Below are 24,329 nucleotides of genomic sequence, written 5' to 3' on the forward strand. Positions count from 1 at the left end.
AAATACAAAATATGCACCAAGAATTAGCTATTCAAAAAACAAACAATTTGCATCAAATGAATGAAATTGGGGGTGAAATAAGAGATTGTTACGTACAGTGCCTGCATGTTCATGAGGATTACGTTTATACATCATGACGTATTTTCCCTTAATATGCAAAAATCTCCGATTACAATATTCGCGTATGATGGAATTGGTGCTCAGATGATAAACCCACCCCGAATGTTCGAACACCGGACGACCACCGACCACATTCTCTTCCGGTGCAGTATCTCCGTCGCTCTTCAACATCTTCTTCACGATCTATATGTTTCGTTTGTTCTTGAAACCACCGGACTGCATGGCGCATGGGGGTTGATATAATGTAATGTATGGAGGATGAAGGACGTGGTGGTGGAATGAAATGAAAGAGCGAGGTAATCGGTGGCTTGGGCTAATGGGTTTTCATTGGGTGATGGACCTGGGTTAAAGCATATGGATACTAAGAAATTAGAACATCTGTAGTGGGCTCACCACTAGCAAAATGGCCTAAAGCGTTTGGGATATAAGAAATGACTATTAAAAGCGGGCAAACTAGAGTCCCTCTGTGCAATGGTCGTCCAACGGAATCAAGAAATGACTATTATACCCCTTTCAACGTTATCTGTACATCTATATGGTATAGAAACATTCAGTGTGCGCCTCTTCATCAAAATTTTCCCCCATATTAAAAAAAAAGAACCAGAATTTATTTAAATTTTAAACCTCAAATTTTATAAAAACTTCGTTTTACACCTCCAAAATTTATAACATAATTTTTTTACAAGTTTATAAAAACTTCATTTTTACCCCTTTAATATCATAAATTTTTAAAATTTTATCCTAAAACTCTATAAAAACTTCACTTTTATCCCTCCAGTATCATAAATTTTTTTATTTATTTTGTCCTAAAACTTTATAAAAACATCATTTTATCCCCCCAATATCATATTTTTTTTTCTTTAAAAAAAACTATCCATAAAAAGTTCATTTTTACCCCCTCCCCTCCACAATTTGTATACAAACCATTGAATATCAAACATAAGCATCCAATATTATAATAAAAACCAACATAATAGTCCAATATCATAACATAATGATCCATTATAATACAAAATACTAGAACACGGTCAAGGAGAACCACACTAGTTCCGCAAAAACACCCTAATCAATTACACTAATAAACATAATAATACTAATTATTTTCTTTTTACAAAATGACCGGTAAGACTACCTACGCCATTCCCACATGTAGTTGAGCGGGAATTGTGGGAGAGCCGCCACTCCCAACATTATGGCCACCGCCAATGCCCCGCTACAAAAAAATACGGATTTATCAAAAAAACTAATAAAGCCGGATAAATTATTCAAGGATTTATACTATGAGATAGTGTGGAACGAGGAACGCATCAAAGTTAACTTCCATTTCGGATAGTGGTGATGCCGTGGTAGTAGGTGGTCGATCGGTGGGTTGACTAAGTTGGCGGTGACGGTGAGGGGGGTCAGTGGTGTTTACTGCGACGGGGATGTTAATGGTGGTGAAGATCGGTGGAGGAGAGGAGGCCGGTGGTCATCGGGAGGGAGAGGAAGCCGGTGGTTGTCGGCAGGGACAGGAAGAAGTGATGAAGAAGATATGTGTATAATCTTATCAAAGAAGAAATGAGAAAGGTTGCAGAATCTAACACCGGAAGGTAATGTTGCAAAAGTCGTTAGGCGAACCTTAAGCGGCTGATTGAGGAGTTGGGTGTACTCGGAGCACACGGGTAGCACTCGAAAATGGTGAATATAAAGAAAATTAATTTTTAGATATTAAATATATGTCAAATATTATAAGTACGCTAATATTTATAACAAAATAATTGAATATCGATATAAATAAGAGAATATATATTTTTAAATATTAAATTATTCTAAATATTTGCTAATTATTAAATAAAAAAAGTAATATTTTTTATAATATTATATAACTATGAATTATGTTTTCTTTTTTAAGTTAAAATCGGCACAAGTTAACCTACTAGATGTGATTCTGGCTAGGGTTGACCAAATTTGATCGATTCTCAGTAACTAGGCGGAGTTGAAAAAGCTCTCCTCGGTGCCATACCTTGTAGCGAGTACTCGGGGAGTAATCGGTCTTGGAGACCAACTTTTACAACGTTGCCAGAAGGGGTTAAGTGGAATACTTGGTATTTGAACGATGAAAAAGACTAACTGCCCCTCATTTTAAATCTAGTTAACGGCTCTATTAACCTAAGGGAGTCTATTTAAGGAAGGAAAGGAAAGGAAAGAAATGGAGACTTAAGTTTCATTTAAAGAAGAAGGAAAAGAAGGGAAATAAAAGAGAATGGAGGCTTTTGTAGTGCAAATTTTTCCTTTCCATTTTGGAAGGAATTGGATGGAAGGAAAGGAATTCCTTTCCCTTCCTTGGTTAATTGAGCTTGGGAACACAATACATGGATTCAATACTTGGACGTAACTGCTTTATTTTGACTTATGGGGTCACAAGGTGTACACCCACGTTAGAACCATAGTGACGCAAATAGGAATTCTCTCTTATATATAATTTCTAAAGGCGGTTTTGTATTAACAAGGCAACAAGCAAAACTGCTAGTCACCGAACAACCAACAACGAGGTATGTAACACACTGGTTTACTATATCAAATTTACACCCATTTTCCTAATTGACACCCATATTCTTTGATCTGCTTGAAGCCACCCGAAGAAAAATTAAACACTTTTATTTCTTCTACTATCTTGTAGTTAGGGATGAGCAAAACGGGTACTGGTACCGAGTTGGTATCGGTTCCAAACCGGTACCGATTTATTACCGTATGTACCAGGTTTTGAATTTTCAATACCGGTATTGAACTGAACATTTACCGGTACCTGCTCATACCTACTTAAAAGAGCAAGGATTGATACCTTCAACTATCTTCTTATTACGTGCATTCCATAGACTCCATAACGTGACTCGGCATATTGATTTTATTATTTTGCCTTGTGTTTGACCTCAGATATAGTGAACCTAGAGGATCATGACATCTAAGATTTAGAATGCATAAAAAGAACGAAGTTCGCATCATCTTGAGACACTTTGCCAAACTAGATCCGGTATGTAACTGTTGGGTTTCAGTGGTGATCAGTTAAAAATTTTGTTTATTAAAACCGGTTCAATAAACGTTGTTAATAATAATTAATCTTATTAATTATAGTTATATGCAGCGGAATGTATACAATTAATCAGCACCGAAACTAAACCCGACAGGATCCGGTTATAGACAATACGAGTACGAGTCAAACAATAAATATATAATTAAACTAACGATATATTTAAGTTTACCTCGGTTAATAAATAACCGGTTGAGACACCGAAGGCTAACGAACCGAGCTAGGTGACACAATGAGATCTAACGACCAACGGTGGCGGTGCACGACGGCAACGGCAGCGGTGGTGGTATCCGAACAGCAGGCTGCAAGCAGCAGTGATGTGCGGCTGTGGATGGCGGTGCTGGCAACGGCACCTAGAGGCGACAGTGAGCAGTGGCGGTGTCCAGTCACGGCTGGACAGCAGCGGTTGTCAGATGGCTGGCGGCTTAGGTGGAGGAAGAGAGAAGATGGACTTGTTAGGATTAGTCTTAAGGTTATTAAAACATTATCTATTTATATAGCCTCCTATTAGGTTTAACTAATCTCATTAGTTATAAACCTAATTGGCCAACAAGTCCATCTCTTACTCCAAAGCCCGCTCCATGTAATTTCTATCTCGTTAAAGTGTCTAACCCGGTTAACTAACTTAAGCGAGTTTATGATTCGTTACCTCACGGTGTAACTCTCACGGGTCATAACCCGGTTGGCCGTATTGACTTACCCGAACCGGTCCACAATTCCAACAGTCTTCCACTTGGACGGTTTCCGGTTAAGTTACTCAATACTGACAGCCAGCGGTGCTCTAGCTACACATAGCTGCCCCCAACAAGTTATAACATTTTAAATTCATTAACCAAAATAATCTTGGAATACACTATTGCAAGATAACGAATTTATGGTAATCGTCGTCATATATCCTTTCTGTATAAGACATCAATTGAACAATGAGACATGGATCAGGTTCAATCTCATATGGCGTTCAATCATTATAGTTCTCGATAAAGAATCAAAGTGGTCCAATCAAACACACAGTTAGTTTGGGTGAGGCCTCACACTTTACCAGTTTGAATCAACGAGGGCACCAAGATGTCTAACTGTTACATATCATGTAAGAGTACAGAATCCCATCTTGATTACATACAACTCCCACTGAACTTCAGATCATTCCCAACCAATGCCTTTATAGCTGGCAGTTACGCGACAGCGGTTGACACTGAGAATGGCCTTTAGTAAACGAAAGTTCTAATATGTATCTCAGGTCTGAGGAAAACATCTTATGACTAAGATCCATGAAGATGATTTGATGCGAGTTACATCCAACGTCATTCATAATGAGGTCTGTGAGTTTGGAAGTCAACTCTTTGAGTCCAAAGTCAGAATAGTCTTAATTCAGATTTGCTCCCACGAGTCTAACCGACTACAGATAATTTAGAATACAATATTCATGGATTAAACGTATTAAAATCGAACACAATTATATTATTCAACATTTGCATTTAACCATTAAATCAAAAGAGAACTCAAAAGTATAACTGTTTAAATGTTCACACATCCAAATACTAAATCAAAACAAACTACTAGCTAATCTAAGACCGATAGCATCTCTGTGATGATCATGCTTGTCCTGAGTCATCGGTTTAGTGAACGGGTTATCTAGGTTTTGATCTGTGTCTACTTTGCTTATTATGATGTCTTCTTGTTCCAGTATATCTCGTATATAGTAGAACTTACTTAGAATGTGCTTGGCCCTGTGATGAGATCTGAGCTCTTTGGCTTGAGCAATGGCTCCTGTGTTATCACAGATTACGTTGATCGGTTTCAGAAAACTTTGAACCAGATCGAGTTGGGCTATGAATTTCTTCATCCAAGCAGATTGTGAGAGAGAATCATCTTGGTCAGTCTGGAAGCTAGCATCAGTGTAACACCTTACAGTGAGCTCTTCTTCCACTTCTCCAAACACTAAGAACATGTCCTTGGTCCTTATCGGGTACCTCTGAATGTTCTTTACAGCAATCCAATGGTAATGCCAGGCATCTGCTGAAAATGACTAGTCATGCTCAGCGCATACGAGACGTCATGTCTAGTACATAACATTGCATACATGATAGAACCAATCGCTGAAGCATATGGAATTTCTTGCATGAGATTAGTTTCAATGTCCGTTTCCGGAGATTGTGATTTGTTCTACACGGTTCCTTTTGCCATGGGGAGAGCTCCTTTCTTGGAGTTATCCATTGAAAAGCATGCCATTACTTTGTCTATATATGTACTTTGACTCAGCCCTAGAAGCCGCTTAGACCTATCTCGGTAGATCTTAATTCCTAGAATATAAGCAGCTTCACCAAGATCTTTCATTGCGAAACAAGAGCCCAACCAGTTCTTAACATCCTTAAGCATAGGGATGTTGTTTCCAATGATTAGTATATCATCCACATACAGGATGAGGAATGATATAGTGCTCCCACTAGCCTTTCTGTAAACACAACGCTCATCTTCATTTTTGATAACACCAAACTCTTTGTTTTCTCATTAAAATGAAGATTCCAGCTGCGAGATGCCTATTTAAGTCCATAAATGGACTTATTCAGTTTGCACACCCTGTTAGGATATTTAGGATCGACAAAACCTTCAGACTGAACCATATAGACATCTACAGAAATATGTCCATTAAGAAACGCAGTTTTGACATCCATTTGTCATATCTCGTAGTCATAGTATGCGGCTATGGCAAGTAATATCCTAATCGACTTAGTCATATAGCAACGGGCGAGAAATTTTCATCATAGTCAATACCCTGAGTTTGAGTAAAACCTTTCGCGACTAGCCGTGCTTTATAAGTCTGCAAATTTCCATGCATGTCGGTTTTCTTCTTGAAAATCCACTTGCTCCCTACTGCCCGACACTCGGGGTTAGCTCAACCAAGTTCCAGACTTGATTTTTACGCATAGATTGCATCTCGGCGTTCATGGCATCTTGTCATTTCTCATATTCCGGATCTAAGATAGCAGATTTGTAATTAGTAGGTACGTCGCTTGACTCGGCTACTAAGAGGACCTCGGGACCATCGAGATGCCATAGGTATTTAGAGTTTGGTACGCGAGTCCTATTACTTCTGCGAACGCTTGTGTTCATGTCCGATGTATCAGCAACAACAACTTGTTGATCAGACGTTCCAACTTCCTCAGCGGTAGTTTGTAGTTCTTGAATTTCTTCAAGATCGACAGTATTATCTCCAGTTCCTCGTTCGAGAATTTCCTTCTCGAGAAAGTGGCCCTTCCTTTTGATAGAAATCACATTTGTATCAGGATGGAAGAAATAATATCCGCTTTGGTTATAGTATCCGACGAAAACAACTTTACGCCGCGAGGATCGAGTTTATCGTCAGAATCACTAGTGACATAAGCACCACATCCCCATACTCTAAGGAAAGACAAATTGGGTTTTTGACCATGCCATATCTCATATGAGGTTTTGATTACCTTTTTAGTTGGAGCCAGATTGACAATGCGGGCGGCGGTCAAAAGGGCAAAACTCCAAAAGGAGTGAGGCAAGTTAGTTCTACACATCATCGATCGGACCATGTTTAGCGAGGTTTGATTTCTCCTCTCGCTCACGCCATTGTGTTGGGGTGTGCCGGGTGGAGTGAGCTGTGAAACAATTCCACGATCTTTCAGATGATGTATGAATTTTGAGATGAGATACTCTCCGCCTCGATCTGATTAAAGCATTTTAATAGTTTTCCCGAGTTGGTTTTCCACTTCGTTTTGAAACTCTTTGAAATTTTCAAATGTTTCATGCTTGTGTTTCATGAGATACACATAGGCATATCGACTGTAATTTTCAATAAAAGAAACGAAGTATCTTTCATGATTCCTAGACATGGTTCTGAAAAGACCGCATACATCAGTATGTATGATTCCCAACAGATCCTTTGCTCATTCATTCTTATAAGTGAAGGAACCTTTGGCGAGTTTGCCAGCTAAAAAAGATTCGCAGTCATTAAAAGAGTTCGGTCCTGTGGATTCAAGAATTCCTTCGGATTGGAGTCTCTTGACTCGTGCCTTGCTTATGTGGCCAAGTCGGCAATGCCATAGAAATTTATCATTGATGCCAGATCTGATACGTTTAGAAAGATTATATACATTATTGTTGAAAGCACTTGGATGAGCAATAAAAGGATCTAGATCTTATGATTACTACGATACATAAGGTTTTGGTATACGATTAAGGTTGATATACGTTATAGAATGATATGAAAGAATGAATTGACAGAGTAACGAGAGAGAATTGTTAACAAATTAAAAAACTTACATTAATGAATAAGTTACAGCATATATATAGGGGATGACCACATTCGTTAACTTAATAGTTAACGAACGTGTCATTCGTTACAGTAACCATACGAATGAACTCTTCATTCTTAATACATTTAACATATAACGAATAGCTCTCATTCGTTAATCTGGGTTAACGAATGAGCTTACAGATTAGACAAATGTGTTACATTCGTTACAGGGTAACGAATGTACCATTACATTAGAGCGAATGGCCCATTTAGCCATATTTACATTAAGACCCCTATACTTTAAACTAATTACATTAATGTCCTGATAAAGATCGAGACGTACAAAACATGTATCAACAAACTCCCCCTCGTCTCTAGCTCTTTATCATACTTTAGCGTTGAAACATCTTTGTCTTCCAATCAACGCAGCTATGAATCTTGTATGCATAGCAGACACAAACAACCCTCTGAAACTGCATTGCAAGATCATAATCCTTTACATTAGCAAATCTGATCTGACTTGTGAATAACGCGTCGTTGTCAGACTCAGATAAATTGACCAGCCACATCGAATCAATTACACGTAACGTCTTCGTGTGTGAACCCTAGCCATAAACAATAACCGCTTCACCTGTACGATTATCATAATACCAATAATTAAATGAGGTAAAGAGACTCTGAGGGAATATCTTCATCGGAACCCTCTTCATAGTCTTCGACGGCTTCACTTTTATGATTAACTTCCTCCATCCCGTGTGTGTATCTATCTCATCAATATATTTGTGGGTCGGCACCTGAGGCTGGAAGAATTTGAAACCAAAGCGGGTTTCATGCAATAACTGCCGGTAGAACCAGCTAGCCCATTTATCGTCTCCACGATTAACAAACGGACGATTAGCTAAGGTTCGTATATACCACCGAGGCATAGATAAAATATCGTGTGGGCGTTTGAAATAATAAATACCATGCTCCCACTTAACGATATATACCTTAAGATCTGAATCGTACGGCTAGGCCACCAAATCACCTTTAACGTCTTTAGCAGGCTTGTACTTCTTCATCTGGTATGCAGATTCCCGAGCTTTCTCAACTTTCACATTTTCTCGATCATGATATCTGAAAGTCTTGATCATCTTATTCATCTTCTCAACGTTATACTCAAACATACCATCAAAAGCACGTTTCTGCTTCTTCTCTGTAGTGGACACATAGCTCGATTCAGCAGCTTTTAACTTATCTTTATCCTCCTGTAATCGACGTTCTGCCGCTTTGAAATGCTCAGTTGTAAAGAACGGAATACCCGAGTCGATTGTTATTATCTGTGTAAAACTCCGGATATTCTTCAGCAGTAACATCTTCCACTTCCTCAAAATCAGGTACATTCCCGTGAGGAATACCTGTATCAGTACGATCTTCCATCTCCACATCCACATTCTTACCCAATTCCTCAATCTCATCATCATTTAGATCCAGAAGCAAGGCAATTTGTTCTTTTGTTAAAGAATGATCAACAAATTCACCTTCTTCGATCTCATCAGCATTCACCATACTGTAAACAATCCCATCCATTCCTACAAATTGAAGCATATTAGCCGGAATAACATCTATAGGCTTGGATCTCGTGTAATCTTTATATGGAACAATCTGTAGATTACTCACTTCAGATCCACCACCAACACTCGCATCAGTCTTATTACCCGCCGACGGTGTAGAACTTCCGCCCGGTTGCTGATCTACCCCACCTCCTGCACCATCCTGGTCATCTTCATTATTCTTCAACTTCTTTAATTCATCTTCTTTGCATGTCATTTGAAGAATAATCTCATCTTGTCTGTCTAACCTCTCCCCCTGAGCAGCAACTAGGGCTCGAAGTTCTTTATTATCACGCTATGCCGAAAAAAGATGCCTCAGCAAATTCCGTTGCGCCAGCTCATTTGCAGCTCGATCTGCCTGCATTTGAGTATGTTGTAAATGCAACAGATTCATCATGTGAAACCATTGAGCATGAGGAGCCATGTGATAGAAATTAGGATGTACTGGTTGCATAGGACCCTGAGGACGACTGAATGTCATAAAAGAGTGCTCAGGTCTCGGCAACGGTATTGGAGTAACAGGAGTAACAGGTGTCGTGGGCTGTGGTGTAGGCATCTGTGCCAATACAGCATGTAATATATCTCCAAAATGAGTATCAGGCCTCACAGTAGTAGCCAAAGTAAGAGTTGGAGGCATTGGAGACGTGGGCATCTGGACAAGTGTTGGAGAACGAGGAAAATCTGGCATAATAGTAGGAGTAGGAGATCGTGGAATCTGTGGAACTGGAACTGGAGAAGTAGTAGAAGAAATAATAGAAGTAGAGACAGCAGTAGAAGGCACAAATGGCTGGCTTGGTATCCCTTTTAACTCTTTGTTTCTTGAGTTTCTCCCCTTCTTCTGTAATCGGTTCTTTACCTTTACGCTTACGCTTCTGTTCATAACTTAACTCAGCTTGTGGTCCTGGACCACCATTACCACCATCATCTCCATCGTCATTACCATCACCACCTTCATGTTCCGAATCGGAATCGTCATGAGTCCAACGATCATTAGGTGGCGCAACATAATCAATATTTGCTAGATGACCAATCAAACGTTTATACCTTGGTCGGTCTGCCAAACTCTGACCTCTATAAGATCTCAACCGTCTCATAGTTTCTTCGTTCATGTGTTCAAGCTTCATAACATCAGCTTGATCTTTCACCAAGTCCGGCACCAAGTCCGGCACCAAATCATTGATCATCATTTGCAGAAATCGAGGATACATTAAGAATTTGTGTCTGCTGGTGATGTTCTCCTTCAGATGATAGTAAACTAATTCAGAGAAATTGAATGGTTTATTTAACGCTAGAGCCACAAATGCAGATTGTAGCATCACCCGGCACTCGTCGAAACCTCCTTTCCGACCACCCAAGAAATGTATAAGAACATGAAGCAGATACTTGTATTGTTCACACAAGTTCGCTTTGTTGTACATTGATTTGCCTAAATCTCCATTATACTTTACTCGTCCGAATAATCCTCTGATCAATGCTCGATCGAACTCACACCTATCATCAATAGTATCGTTAAAACTCAGTGAGTCTCGTATAACCCCAACATCTATCACGACCCGCTTATTCTGAACAACCGCTTCAATCTGATTTTCCGCTTCATTAAATCTGGCTGTATTCCAGAATTCCCTAATTATCTTCTGATACACGACTGTTCGGGTAGAGATGGCCTTGTAGATTCTCGAGCGGATGAGAAAACTAACCATACCCCCAAAGATAGGAGTATCTTCAAAGTTCAGCTGTAAAAACGCACATATGTTGTGGCTCTTATTCCAAGACAGTGCCAAAGCTATTAAGAACGAACAACCTGTTTGTTAAAAACTTTAAATATTTCCAAAATAATCAAAGTATTAACGAATGACTATCACATTCGCTAAAAACTTTAAACGAATGTGACATTCGTTATATATTACAAGGAACATTCATTACAAGTAACAAACTGCCCTTACTCGTTAACCTATTCGTTACAAGTAACGAATCAAGTTTAACGAATAACTCAGATTCGTTAGAATCATTTAACAAATCAAATCTGATTCTTTAAGCAATTTTAACCATCCATTCGTTATTTTAACGAATCAAATAGTTATTCGTTAACCCATTAACGAATCAGACTATCATTCGTTAGATAAAGAATCATATTCAATTATCAAATTGACTAACCTAGGAGTCAAATTATAATCAATTTTGACAAATCAAAGTCAAAACCAACGATATTCATCGATTAATCTTCTTAATTTCCAAACATTTTAACAATTAATCAGGCCAAACATGTTCGAAAATCAGTTGCATGTACTTAAACAATGATTTTTAGTTTAATGTTGATTCAGTTAAGTATTTCATTAACAGACAATTCATCGATGAATAGTTGTAGTTTTATTGAATCAATTAACACTCAAAACACCGATGAAATTTCACGAGAATCGTATGGTTATGATCGACATTACCTGTTGAAGACAAATAGATCAATCAATGAAGCTAATATGTAAGTAATGGATTCTGATGAAATTTTGGCAGAGTTTCGTTTAGAGATGGCAATGGAATAGGAATTAGGCGAATGAACCGTCATTCGTCTAACCTTGGGATTATATCCAATAATTTCACACGAATCGAAGTCATTCGTTCAAAATTTGAACTAACGAATGGACTCATTCGTTAACTGTTTGAATATCATTCGTTAAAAAAACAAATTTAACAAATCTTCTCTCATTCGTTAAATTTTTAACGAATAACAAAGTCATTCGTTAATTTTTAACGAATAATGCATTAACCATCCTTATTTGTTAAAAGTTCAAACGAACGTCGTTCATTCGTTATGCACAACGGAAGCGAATGTCTATATAGTGAATGAGATAACTCATTCGTTATATTTAAATAACAAATGGCCTTACATTCGTTATACGGACGTTTACGAGCCAGGAATCTAGTCGCAAATCGATACGTTAACTCGTGTTCAATACGTTAAAGGATGATTACATTACATGATGAAGATACATTATGACTCTAGAGAGAATCCAGCATGGTAACGGTACAGAAACATAAATATGGCACAGATCTCTTGTGCAGTTTACTATGGAAGGTCTATTTATAGGCATATCCCATTCGTTACACTATAGTAACGAATGAGCCTTCTCATTCGTTAAAAGGGTTAACGAATAAGGTCTTTCCATAGCCCCATTCGCTAAACACCCTTAGCGAATGGGTATACATTAACGAATATGTCTAGTCTTTAACGAATGAGGCCCATTCGCTAAACATCCTTAGCAAATGTGCCTTTACACATTAATATAAAGACTAAACAACCCCTATCCTATTCGAACAGCTACGGACACCAAATCCGTGCACTAACAATTGTTTATTTGAACATAAACCTCATAAATACCATTTCAAGATTTAGCCTCAAAATAAAAGATATCATTCAAGTAGGCAGAAATAGCAATACTATTAAAAACGTACTTAAATCCTTGTTCAAATAGTAAAGAAACTGAAATAATGTTTCTGGTCAAACCAGGTGCAAATAAACAGTTATCCAAAGTAACTACAAAGCCAGACGGACAAGCAAAACAATATGTTCCAGTTACAAGAACTAGGACTCTCTTCCCATCACCAACAATGGGTTCTGTCACACCCCAATCTAGGGCCTAGGAGTGTGACCATCAGTTGGTACCTGTTTTGTAAATATATCAGAGTAGCAGGTTTATTTTAGCGGAAGTCTTTAAATATTAAAATATTAATTTACATTATCAAAATTACTCGGGAATTAAACAACCGAATTTCAGTTTTACAAAATCGTGATATTAATCATACAAGGATTTGTAACAATCAAAAACGAGCCATCTCGAGCGATCTTCTATGACTCCAATCCTTGTATATCATCTATTATCATCTAGTTACCTGCAAGGGTGGAAAAACACATCAGCTATATGCTGGTGAAACGTTGACTCGATAAAACATTTATAACGGTCGTTAAATACAAACATAGTTTTCTGTTTCACAAACTCAGCAGGAATGCCTGTCCATTCCCGGGATTTGTACCACTGCCCTACACACACAATTCAAAGGCTCCCCGAGTATATAGCCCCTGTTCGGAGACAACTTTCCCCTAGGCTATATAACCCTGTTGGAGAACCGGTTATGACTGACTTGGTTTTGTATGCCAATTATCAGTTATGTTTGGATCCAAACACATGTGTATTCGGTCTGAGTTGCTTTTTATTATCTATTTTGTATTATAACGATTTTAGAGATTATATCTCATGTAAACATTTATCAGACTCTTTGTAATAAACAACCTGTCTATTACAAGAGTAAAATCAGTTCAGACAGTAAAAGGGTTAACGTGTTCACCTCGTATATCAGTGGATAATATCAAACTCCTCTTCTCAATATGCTAAACAAACTATATTCATAATAGGCATGCATATGTATCTAGTTGATACTATTCAGCAGACTTTAAGTCTGTTTCAGTTCAGCAGACTCGAGGTTTGATCAACAGACTTAATGTCTGATTCAGTTTAGCAGACTCGAGGTCTGATCAGCAGATTCTTAAGTCTGACCTAACCTTAGTATAGTTATAGTCGTTTTATGAAAATACTTTGAATTTACATATGACGTTTGGAATAGCACGCTTTGGCCTAATAAAGGATATCACGTTGGCAAACTTCTCCAGGTAAGCAAACAGGTCCCGTGGTTGATTGGGATTTGTACGAATTGTTTTTCTTAGGCAAGAAGAGTCTACTAATGATACCCCCCCTTCCAGTTACTACATGCCCGTCAAAATAATAGTTTTGATAACATTACTTCACGTGGAAGCAACGTCTTTGCTTTATAAAACATTACTTGGAAAATAATTATAGTTTAACGACTATACCCCTAACTAAGCTATATCTTATGTATTTAAAGTAACTAGTAAAGTAACTTAACCTTAATCCTACCTTAATCGGCTCGACGAGACTTAAGAGCTAAGAAATCAGCAGCAGTTCGGCTTATACTTCGTTTATACGATCAACAGCTCGTTAAACAGTGTAACGACACCTCGTCTCTTCGCAAAAACAGCCCTCGACACCCTAGAATGCTCTTGGCACGAATATCTAGGTTAAGTGTGTGAAATAAAGGTGAAAATGAGATGCATTGGCTTGAACCCGTAGCTGCCCTTTTATAGGCGAGTTTTGCAGACCATCGCGTAGCGCGATGGCCTTTTCCCCAAGGCCGTCGCGTAGCGCGACGCCGCAATTAATCAAAAGCTTCCATGTGTTGACACGTGGTTGGCCACGTGTCTCGGGTTACTTAACCTGGTCATCGCGTAGCGCGATGGACCAGTTGAATTTGGCCGTCGCATAGCGCGTCACCCCCCTTTTTCTTGAATTGTGTGATTCTCTGTCGCGTAGCACGACGGAGTTATTCAGAGAATCATCGCGTAGCGCGATGGGTCTAAAAACCCAAAATTTTCATTTTAAGTCCTTAAACTTTCAAAATTGGCATTTTTAGCCCCTTAACTTTCAAATCTTGACATTTTTGGCCCAAAACTAGATGGGGTATTTTCACGGTGTTACAAGTTCCATGCTGCATTGTTTCAGCTTCTTCCAGTTTTCAGGCTCCTGCAAGACATTAACGATGTGGTAACCACATCCGGTATCATGTGTTTCTATAGACAGTGAAAAGTTCAATAACGTAAACAAAAATACCTTTAGAGGAGCTTTCACCATTGGTCTTCTGCCTTTTCAGCTCAGCAAGGTAGTTGGGACAGTTACATTTTCAGTGTCCCATTTTGTTGCACTTGTAGCACCGGCGCTCCTCAGGAGGCGGCGGTGATACCTTTGCAACACCTTTGTTAGTGTTGGTGGCAGACCTGGCAGCAACAATAACCTTCTTCTTGCCTTTACCGTCATGACCCCGGTTCTTGGGTTTAGGCTTGACGACACCAGCAGATCGAACCATAAGAACTTGATTGTTTTTAGCGGGAATATTCATCTCAGCTGTCTTGAGCATTCCATGAAGCTCCGGCATTGTCTTCACCCAGCCATTCATATTGAAATTTATTATGAACTGATCGTAAGAGCTGGGAAGAGAGTTTAGGATGAAATCCGCTGCCAGTTCATCTGACAGGGGATAATCAATTTTCCTTAGTTGTTCGATGTACCCTTTCATTTTGACGACATGCGCACTAACAAGTGATCCATGTTCCATTCTGCAGCTGATAAGCTGCTTCATGGTGTCATAGCGTTCTTGACGGACTTATTTCTGGAACATGCCCTTGAGTTGCTCAAGCATCTCATAGGCACCAAAATCTTCCAAGCCTTTTACAAGCTCGTAAGATATGGTGGCTAGCATGATACAGACGACTTCAGCCGATTCATCCATATGCTTGTCAAGAACCCTCTTGGCATCAACAGTATTGTTTTCAAGCTCGGTTGGAACAGGTCCATTGAGAACATAGTGCTTCTTTGTCATCTTGAGAACAAGTGCGGTGCCACTCAAGAGAGTTGGTGCCATTCAACTTTCTTTCTCAAGGATAGCCTTGAGGGTGAATGAGGAGTTATTTTCAGTAGACATCTGTTTAAATAAGCAAAAGTAAATTTTATTAGTATTTTCGATGTTTTAATCCTATTTTAATGACCCAATAACATTAGTAAATAGGAACTTGAGAATCTGGCTTCCAGTTACTAATGGAAGCTGTAGCACACAACATTAGTAAGTGGTTAAGCAGACAGACAACGATTGCCAATTGTGAATAGAGCACAACTCTCGTTTATGAGGCCTATTAAGACAACATTTGCCTAAGTAGATACGTTTAGCCCCCATTTATGCCCACCTTAGTGTCCAGACAGCTGTAGTACGTAACAAGAGAGTAAAGCAATAGTCGCCCTAGTATAGTCACTTATGAAAGAGCCGGTTGTGTCAACGAAACACTTTCATCTTGAAGGGATAGGCTAGAAATCAAGTGCGGTGCTATAGCTCCAAACACTTGAAGTTTCGCAGTATGCCTCAAGTGTGACTTATAGTAGGATGGCATAGACTATTGATTTAAATTGGTATTAATTTTAAATATTACCGAATAGAGTAAAAGTCCAGTTTTACTTTATTGATCGAGACAACTTGATGAACTCTTTCATCTCTCAGGACGCTTAGTTTTATATAACCTATTAAAACTAAGTTTGTCGTGATAATACCAACCAATTTTTAAGTTAATAGTTTTACCTATTAAGTTATTAGTTATAGAAAATTAAATTTAGTTTAATTTTGCAAAACTTGATTGGTTAATTTATTTTAATATATTTGGTATTAGGTTGGTGATATTATAATCCTATTATAATCAAGCAAGCAACCAAAATAACAAACAGAATATGTAAATCTTAAATAGCCAAGATTAGTGATTGATCTTTCTAGAGCCTATTAGCAAGATCAATCGGGTCAAGGGGTCACAATACAAAACAACCACAAGGATGGACTCTTGGTGCATCCCGTCATCTTTGGTAACTCCCACTGACTTCAAGAACTCCATGAGCTCGTCCTCGGTTTCCTTCGGGTCTTCTTCATTACAAAATTACACTAATACAAGTAACGAAAAATTAAACCCTATCTATTACAATTTTTAAGCCATCAAGGTGGCCAAAAACCATAAAATAAAACCGAAAACTAAATACAACTTTTGAACCATCCATATGGCCAAAATAAAAATCATTCAACCAAACAAACAAGGTCGGGCCAGATTTACATATTCAACGAAAAATAAGTCGGGCAATATTTTGGTCAAATAAAATAAATAAAATTTTGACCAAACTAAAATTGCCCTAAAATTTTTATCTAGATCAAAAACGTCAACTACTTTGAAGTTTATGATGTAGAACCGGTGAAAATACCGGATTCGACTCGTACGTTATAACCAAGGCTTTGATACCACTGTCGGGTTTCAGTGGTGATCAGTTAAAAATTTTGTTTATTAAAACCGGTTCAATAAACGTTGTTAATAATAATTAATCATATTAATTATAGTTATATGCAGCGGAATGTATACAATTAATCAGCACCGAAACTAAACCCGACATGATCCGGTTATAGACAATACAAATACGAGTCAAACAATAAATATATAATTAAACTAACGATATATTTAAGTTTACCTCGGTTAATAAATAACCGGTTGAGACACCGAAGGCTAACGAACCGAGCTATGTGACACAATGAGATCTAACGACCAACGGTGGCGGTGCACGACGGCAACGGCAGCGGTGGTGGTATCTGGACAGCAGGCTGCAAGCAGCAGTGATGTGCGGCTGTGGATGGCGGCGCCGACGACGGCACCTGGAGGCGACGGTGAGCAGTGGCGGTGTCCGGTCACGGCTGGACAGCCGGCGGTTGTCAGATGGCCGGAGACTTGGGTGGAGGAAGAAAGAAGATGGACTTGTTAGGATTAGTCTTAAGGTTATTAAAACATTATCTATTTATATAGCCTCCTATTAGGTTTAACTAATCTCATTAGTTATAAACCTAGTGGGCCAACAAGTCAATCTCTTACTCCAAAGCCTGCTCCATGTAATTTCTATCTCGTTAAAGTGCCTAACCCGGTTAACTAACTTAAGCGGGTTTATGGTTCGTTACCTCACGGTGTAACTCTCATGGGTCATAACCCGGTTGGCCGTATTGACTTACCCGTATCGGTCCACAATTCCAACAGTAACTACTTGTGAGCAATTCAAAAGTGGGTCCACGTGGCAACATCTAATTGGTGAAAATAGACTCCCCCAGCACCCTAAACACATCGCATTCTCTGTTTAACCAACACAACGTGTACCACCGCCAACTGACAACTGGACTATCGGGTATAGGAACTAATTCGAGGAGTTAAACGGAACAACCCAGGGTCTCACGCTCTAGTTGTGAGTCGGAATATAAAGCTATGGCCAACACCGCAGCTGAACTTATTTGGATCAGTCACCTCCTTCCGGCCACCCTACTTTGTTGTGTGGCAACTTAAGTGCTATTTTTCTTGGTCAAAATATTAATTATCATTTTGGTCATGAACTAGTTTCTTCGAGGCAAGTGCTCACTAAGTTTGTTCTACCGAGCTTAGGTGGTTGACATTTCACCAAACAACTACCAAAACAGGATTTTCTAGACAAGTTTCGGGTAACATCGCCACCATATGAGTGGGGTGCATACACACATCAATACAATTGTAATATATACACATCTATACAATTGTAATATTCATTGAGGCAAATTATGTTTGCTATAGTATCATTCTCATGTTGATCATTTCTAGGTGTATCATGACAAAGATCAATACAAACACTAATACATGCAATGGTACGATCTTTTTCATATGTATCATTGCAAAGATAAATATGAACCTGATCATTACTATATATATTAAAAAGGAATTCAAATTCCTTCACAAAATTACTATTCATTTTACTATTTAATATTTTAATATTTTATTAATTATAACATTAAATCACTAGCCATAATTTTATAAATAAAAATAAATGAAAATGATGGTTTTTATTTTCTTTATTTTATTTGCTGTTTAAACTAATTAAAATATTTAACAAACTATATTTTTAAACACTAAACTTGGACGAGTGTCGGGTTTACTGTTTACATGTTTTATTTATCGGTTAAATGATTTTCTTAAACTTTGTTTTCATATTTTTTATGGTCTGTTTTTACGATGACCGAAACTTTTTTCATGATTTAAAAATCCCATCGTCGCATGGTTTTATATTCGCGTTTTAACGTTTGATACCTTGCCTTTAAAATATTTTTTCGGCTTACTAATTTATGTTTAAGAATTTTTGTTGGTATCGTTGATACTAACCGAATTTGTGTTGGTTCGCAATTCTAGCATGCTGGTTTTTTTGGTTCTACATATGATATAATTTGTTTTATTTTGGCATTAACGGATTTATTTCTTTTGTTTAGTTTCGACGTTGTAACTTGATACGACTTCGCGTCGACTTGCAACGAGTTTATAGTTTATATAATTTGTTGTATTTTGACATTAACGGATTTTTTACTTATGTGTTTTTGTTCAATTTAACGGTCCTGTCGCGAAGCGCGGGCCCGAAAATCCTAGTTTTTATTATTTCCGGCCATCATTTTCCTTTTTGACATTTCATCAATAACCTTGGGGCATAGTCAACATATGTAAGCATTGTTCTCGGATACTCAATCCAATGCATTTCTTCCTTTGAATCACTATATATTTATTTTTATATCATAATAAAATGATCCAATTATAATAGAGAGACAGGTAAGCGGACAACAAGCTCGCCGCCACCCCCTTTTGAATGGCAAAACCAATCCTACTGAATACAAACTTATCATTCTTCAGCGTCATTGAGTTACTGTGCACGATCCGCTGCTCTTTTCAGAAACATAGCCGCATCGGGGGCAAAAGACCCAAATGTGGCAGTGTAATAGGACATATTATACAATCAAAGAAAAAGAAACTTTGTGATACTTTCTATTTAGTTATTCCTTACATCACAGAACAGGCCGACCCTTTCGTTTTTGGTGGTCCTTCATCTTCTTTTCCATGTTTAACTTCTGTTTCATCTTGTTCTGCTAGACTTTCTGAAGCAGGTTCAACACTTAATATATTTGTGTCCGCAATCTTATTCGCGTATTTAACCACAGTCTGAGGATTAACATCCCCGATGACAAATAATTTCCCATCTTTTTTATCAACATCAACATATTTGACGCCTTGAAGCGCCCTTAATACCATCACCATCTTGCGCCTTTCAGTATCACTGCTTAACGTCACTGCTAGAACAATTTTCTGAAATGTACAATGTTATTATAAAACATGGAGATGATAAGTTTTCTTATTCTACACACCTTACAAAAATAGCATATTTGATCATTGAAAACTCTTAAGCCAAAGGGGAAGGTGAACTTGTAAACTTTGTTTAAGCAAAAATAGAGGAAGCATGTGGGGACTGTTTAAGCTCCTTCCTATTATGGTGTATGTTAGACTTTAATCCTTAATCGGTCATAAGAAGTTAAGGGGTCGGTTTTTAGTTTGATATTTTAGTACGAGTTTCTAATTGTTTTTTAGTTTATTTTAGTTTATGGCATGGATTAAAAGTGATATGCTCTATTCCAATAATTATGCAGTCAAAGTTAATTAAAATTACAGTCAAGGTCTAGGCGTAAATCAGCAATGCTTAATTTAAGCATATGGCTTATGGCTTTTCTTTAATAGATGGCTAGGGTTATTATATTGAATGCATCGAGTCTTTGCAAATTCTGTGATTTCTTCTCTGTTTTCTGTTCATGGTTTGTGCATTGCATTGGGGCCAACAATCCAAAATGTTTTTATTAATGTCATTGTGTTGCAGCCTTCGGATGCCTATCTACCAGATTTCTAGAGGATTAGGTCACGTTGGATCACCGAAATTAAAAAGGCATATTACATCTACCTTAGAAATATTGTCCAGTACTCTTTTTACGAAACAAATGCGACAACCATTAACAAAACAATTAATTTGGAGGGTCGCCCGTCAAATATTTTTTAGCAAAAAAAAAAAAGATTAAACATAATAATTTTCCAAAATAAATGAAAAATCAGATTTTTTTTATTTTTTATTTTTTGCAGAAGGATAAACCAAAAATAAACTAGAGTAAACAATAACAATTTTGCAGCTACGACTATACATCCAAACAAGAAGTAGGTAAGTAAATACCTGAAGTCTGTGACTCTGAAATGGCGAATATGGGCGGGAGCTAGAGATAGGGGCCCGCTCAACGCCGCCAATGGAGTAATTATGAAGACGTTGTCCTTCGTTCAAAACCTGTTGACAGACTCTTTAGCATATTTTTCATTTTCCTATTATTATATTTCTACTACTATTTCAGTTTGAGTTCCAGTTTATCTATGTTCTGATTTGGGTGTATTTCAATCTGTGGATGTGGAGTTTACATATGGGAAAAGATCAAATAAATCTGTTTCTAATCAACCAAACAATGAAAATCAGAGATTTTTCAGCAAAGTTCCATGGTTTTCTGGTCTATTATTTTCGAAGAATAGTAAAATTTGAAGCCTTCTTAGGCCCTTTTACATGGAAAAAAAGTGGTACTTACATGTGAGGAAGAATCAGATTCCTCCATCATGATTTGGTTAAAAGCAGATATGAAACTGCCAAGCGTCTCATCGCTGGGCATGTACTGATCACCATGAATTTCCTAAGTTGACAGGAGAGACCAAATTACCTACACGCCAAAATATTAAGCTCTTTCATTTATCCACGAAACTTAATGCTAAATTACCTCTATCGCTTCCTCGGTTATTTCAGATTTAGTGCCAGGTTTCATTTCCCCCTCAAGCAAGTTTGATGGGAGCCCCACAGTTTTATCACCAAAAGATGCTTTGGACATCTCTGCGATCTTGTAGATGTCCTCCTATTTGTTAAAATAAACACCCAAGCACGGATAAACAAAGCTCATATTGTTACAAATCGAAAACATCATGTACCAAAAGGTCCTATATTCCTCTAATGCAAACTGCATATGCAGGGTAAAATACAGCTATTTGGGATCTTTATCTAATTCATGTAACAAGTTGATGCAAAAAAAAAAAAAGAAAAAAACAACTATTGCAGAGAAATCTTACCAAATCAGGACCATTGATAATACATCTAACAGTTTTCAACTCTGTATATGATTCATTCACTTGTTTCGGACGACCCGTCTTTCTCCATCCTCTTACCTCTATAACATAGAAAACAACAGATACAAGAAACTCTCTGTAAACAGCTTATTCTAATAGAAACAAGAAATGTTAGTTTGATAAAATCAAAGGACATACCCATGCAGTCAATTACATCACCAAATATCCTACTAAAGCAAGCACGAGTCAATCTACCAACCTCTATAAACTCATAGAAATCATGCCTACAAAGATAGTACGCTCCTGTGCTTAGTTGAAATCCAGATAAATCACCTCCCAAAGTTTCCGCATGACCCGTGCTAGTTTCCAAGGTTTCCTTATCTGAATACACAAGGCTTACACCACATTCATGCACATGCAATCCGCTCATCACAATAATAGATACATTAACCGTGTCCCCAATGTTTAAGGTGTTTCCAATCGGCCAATAGCTTAACCATATACCAAATTCACCATACTTAGGTTTGCCAAAAACTTTAGGGCTGTACATCAAATCAACACAACCGTTGGGCGAACTGATTTTACAAAACCATGCCCAATCATAGCCTGATATTGCATACTTGAAAGTTACAACAATTCCTTCAAGCCTCTTATTTTTGGGACACAAAGGCACATCAAAGGACAAAGAAGGGAGAACTGATGTAATCTTAGATGTCATGTTTGGATCCTTTATATCTGGCAGAGATGTGCTCATTATATTGAATTCGTATAACATCTGTACAACATAAACAAAAGGTTAAAATTTCAATCAATCTATATTTTTAGTATGCATACAGAAATTGATGACATATTTCAGCGATAAACAACAAACCTGGATATGCCAACTTCTGCCAACTGTGAGCTCATCATCACCAACAAGGCACACCTCATGATTCTGATATTCTTTTATCCACTCCATGTGTCCCAAATCAGTTTCATCTAGTTTAGCTATTGGTATCAATTTGATATAGTCTTCAATTTCACACAAATTAACACAACCTTCATAGCCAAACTCTTGCAAAGGGAATCGATGTGAATGGAAAGTTATTATCTCTAGTGACTCACAGTGATATATATACAATTCTGCAAGTGTATTAGGGAGGCGTAGAAGGCGTTTGAGTTTAGAGCAAAAACTCAGGTCAAGAACCCGAAGGTTTTCTAGATGATTATAGCAAGGTAAGGACTCAAATAAACTATTGCATAAATTCAAGTATTGCAAATATGGTTGAACACTAAAACTCAAAGGAAAAGAGTCAGTGCATTCAAGATTGCAGTCTTTTAGGAATAACTGATGCAATGAAAATGGGAAGGAAAAAATAGGCTGTTCTGTAACAACTTCACCAGAAGTAGAAGCTCCTAACATATTCATTTTCTCCCTATTGCATAGGCTTTTGCAGCCCGTCATGTTCAATAGCATAAGACTTGTAAGATCACCAATGGTCTCACAGACATTAACCAAATTGTAGCAGTTCCAAAGAATTAATGTCTCAAGGCAAGGGACATTGAAGATGTTCCGAATTTCAGATAGGTTGTGTGAGTCTTTTAGGTTTAAAATTTTCAAAGACCGAAGAACCTGTGGCATAAGTTATAATTTTTATATAAGCACCTATGGTTTTTAAAAGATCATTAAAAATCAAGAAAAAAATAAAAGATTTTTAATTCACTACCATAGGGGGTTCAAATACTTCCAAGTAGCTATAGCTCATATCTATTGCCACCAAGTTTCCCATGCACAAGTCGGAGGGTATGGTTCTTAAATGGAATCCATGCCAGCATAGCCATCTTAAATTTTCAAAAACACACTCATAGGAACCCTTGAGTTCCACAAAATTTAGTCGGAGCAGTTTTAGGATTTCCATATTTTTAAGAGCTTTTGTTTTAAGTTCCGATGACTGCAAATTTAGCATGACGGGAATTAGTAATGGCATGCAACTACACTAGATTTTTCTACTAAGTGGCTCACGCGCATGTCATTTGCCACTTATTTAACATATTGTAACAAATCCGTAACTTAGGTTAAAAGAATTTACTGCAGTATATATATATATATATATATATATATCTTTTAACATTAGAGTTTTACTTATTCTAAAGTACCTTGAATAACAAATCCGTAACTTAGGTTAAAAGAATTTACTACCCAAAAAAAAATCTTTTTAACATTAGAATTTTACTTATTCTAAAGTACCTTGAATGCAAAATCCTCTTTTTGCAAGATTTTCATGTCAAGTGCTAAACCCTCTACCGTTTTTGAACCCTAAAAGAAACAGATATGAAATTGTAGAAAATTAGAGGAAACAGGAGAAACTAAAAGTGAAAGTAGGCTTAAACATACAATTATGAAGCATCTTACCTTTCCTTCACTCAATATCTTATAGGAGTCACTACTAAGCCAGACTCTACTACGCTCTGCAGGGAAATTTCTCGATTCTTGACGGACAATGTTTTTCGCCATCTCTTGAAGCAATCTATGCATAATGAGTTTTTTGTTTGGCGAAACAGAAAGAAGGCATCTGTCAATTAGCGTTTCGATCCCAGACCATGCTGCGTAATCAGGCTCCAATATCTTTGCCACATAATCCATGTCCACGCCAATAAAGAAACAAGCAATATGCAAAAACAACTCTTTCACAGTATGACTTG

The 24,329-nt window shown here is 37.6% G+C and overlaps 1 protein-coding gene across 1 annotated transcript in view; it reads right to left on the minus strand.

Annotated features, from left to right (window-relative positions):
* Positions 1–19,454: 19,454 nt before the first annotated feature.
* LOC143546515 (disease resistance protein RML1B-like) overlaps positions 19,455–24,329 on the minus strand; it is a 131,151-nt gene continuing 126,276 nt past the window's right edge. Inside the window, exons 6-11 of the mRNA XM_077038174.1 lie at positions 21,846–22,422; positions 21,651–21,748; positions 21,308–21,439; positions 21,122–21,223; positions 20,725–20,832; positions 19,455–19,817 (exon numbers count right to left, since the gene is read on the minus strand). Of these exons, the coding sequence (XP_076894289.1) occupies positions 19,515–19,817; positions 20,725–20,832; positions 21,122–21,223; positions 21,308–21,439; positions 21,651–21,748; positions 21,846–22,422 (1,320 nt within the window). The 3' untranslated portion in view covers positions 19,455–19,514. The remainder of the gene's footprint in view (positions 19,818–20,724; positions 20,833–21,121; positions 21,224–21,307; positions 21,440–21,650; positions 21,749–21,845; positions 22,423–24,329) is intronic.

The sequence above is a fragment of the Bidens hawaiensis genome, unplaced genomic scaffold (assembly GCF_021521415.1).
Source record: "Bidens hawaiensis isolate Kalapana, Puna unplaced genomic scaffold, B.hawaiensis_p1.1 tig00014370_1, whole genome shotgun sequence".
Lineage (NCBI taxonomy): Eukaryota > Viridiplantae > Streptophyta > Magnoliopsida > Asterales > Asteraceae > Bidens > Bidens hawaiensis.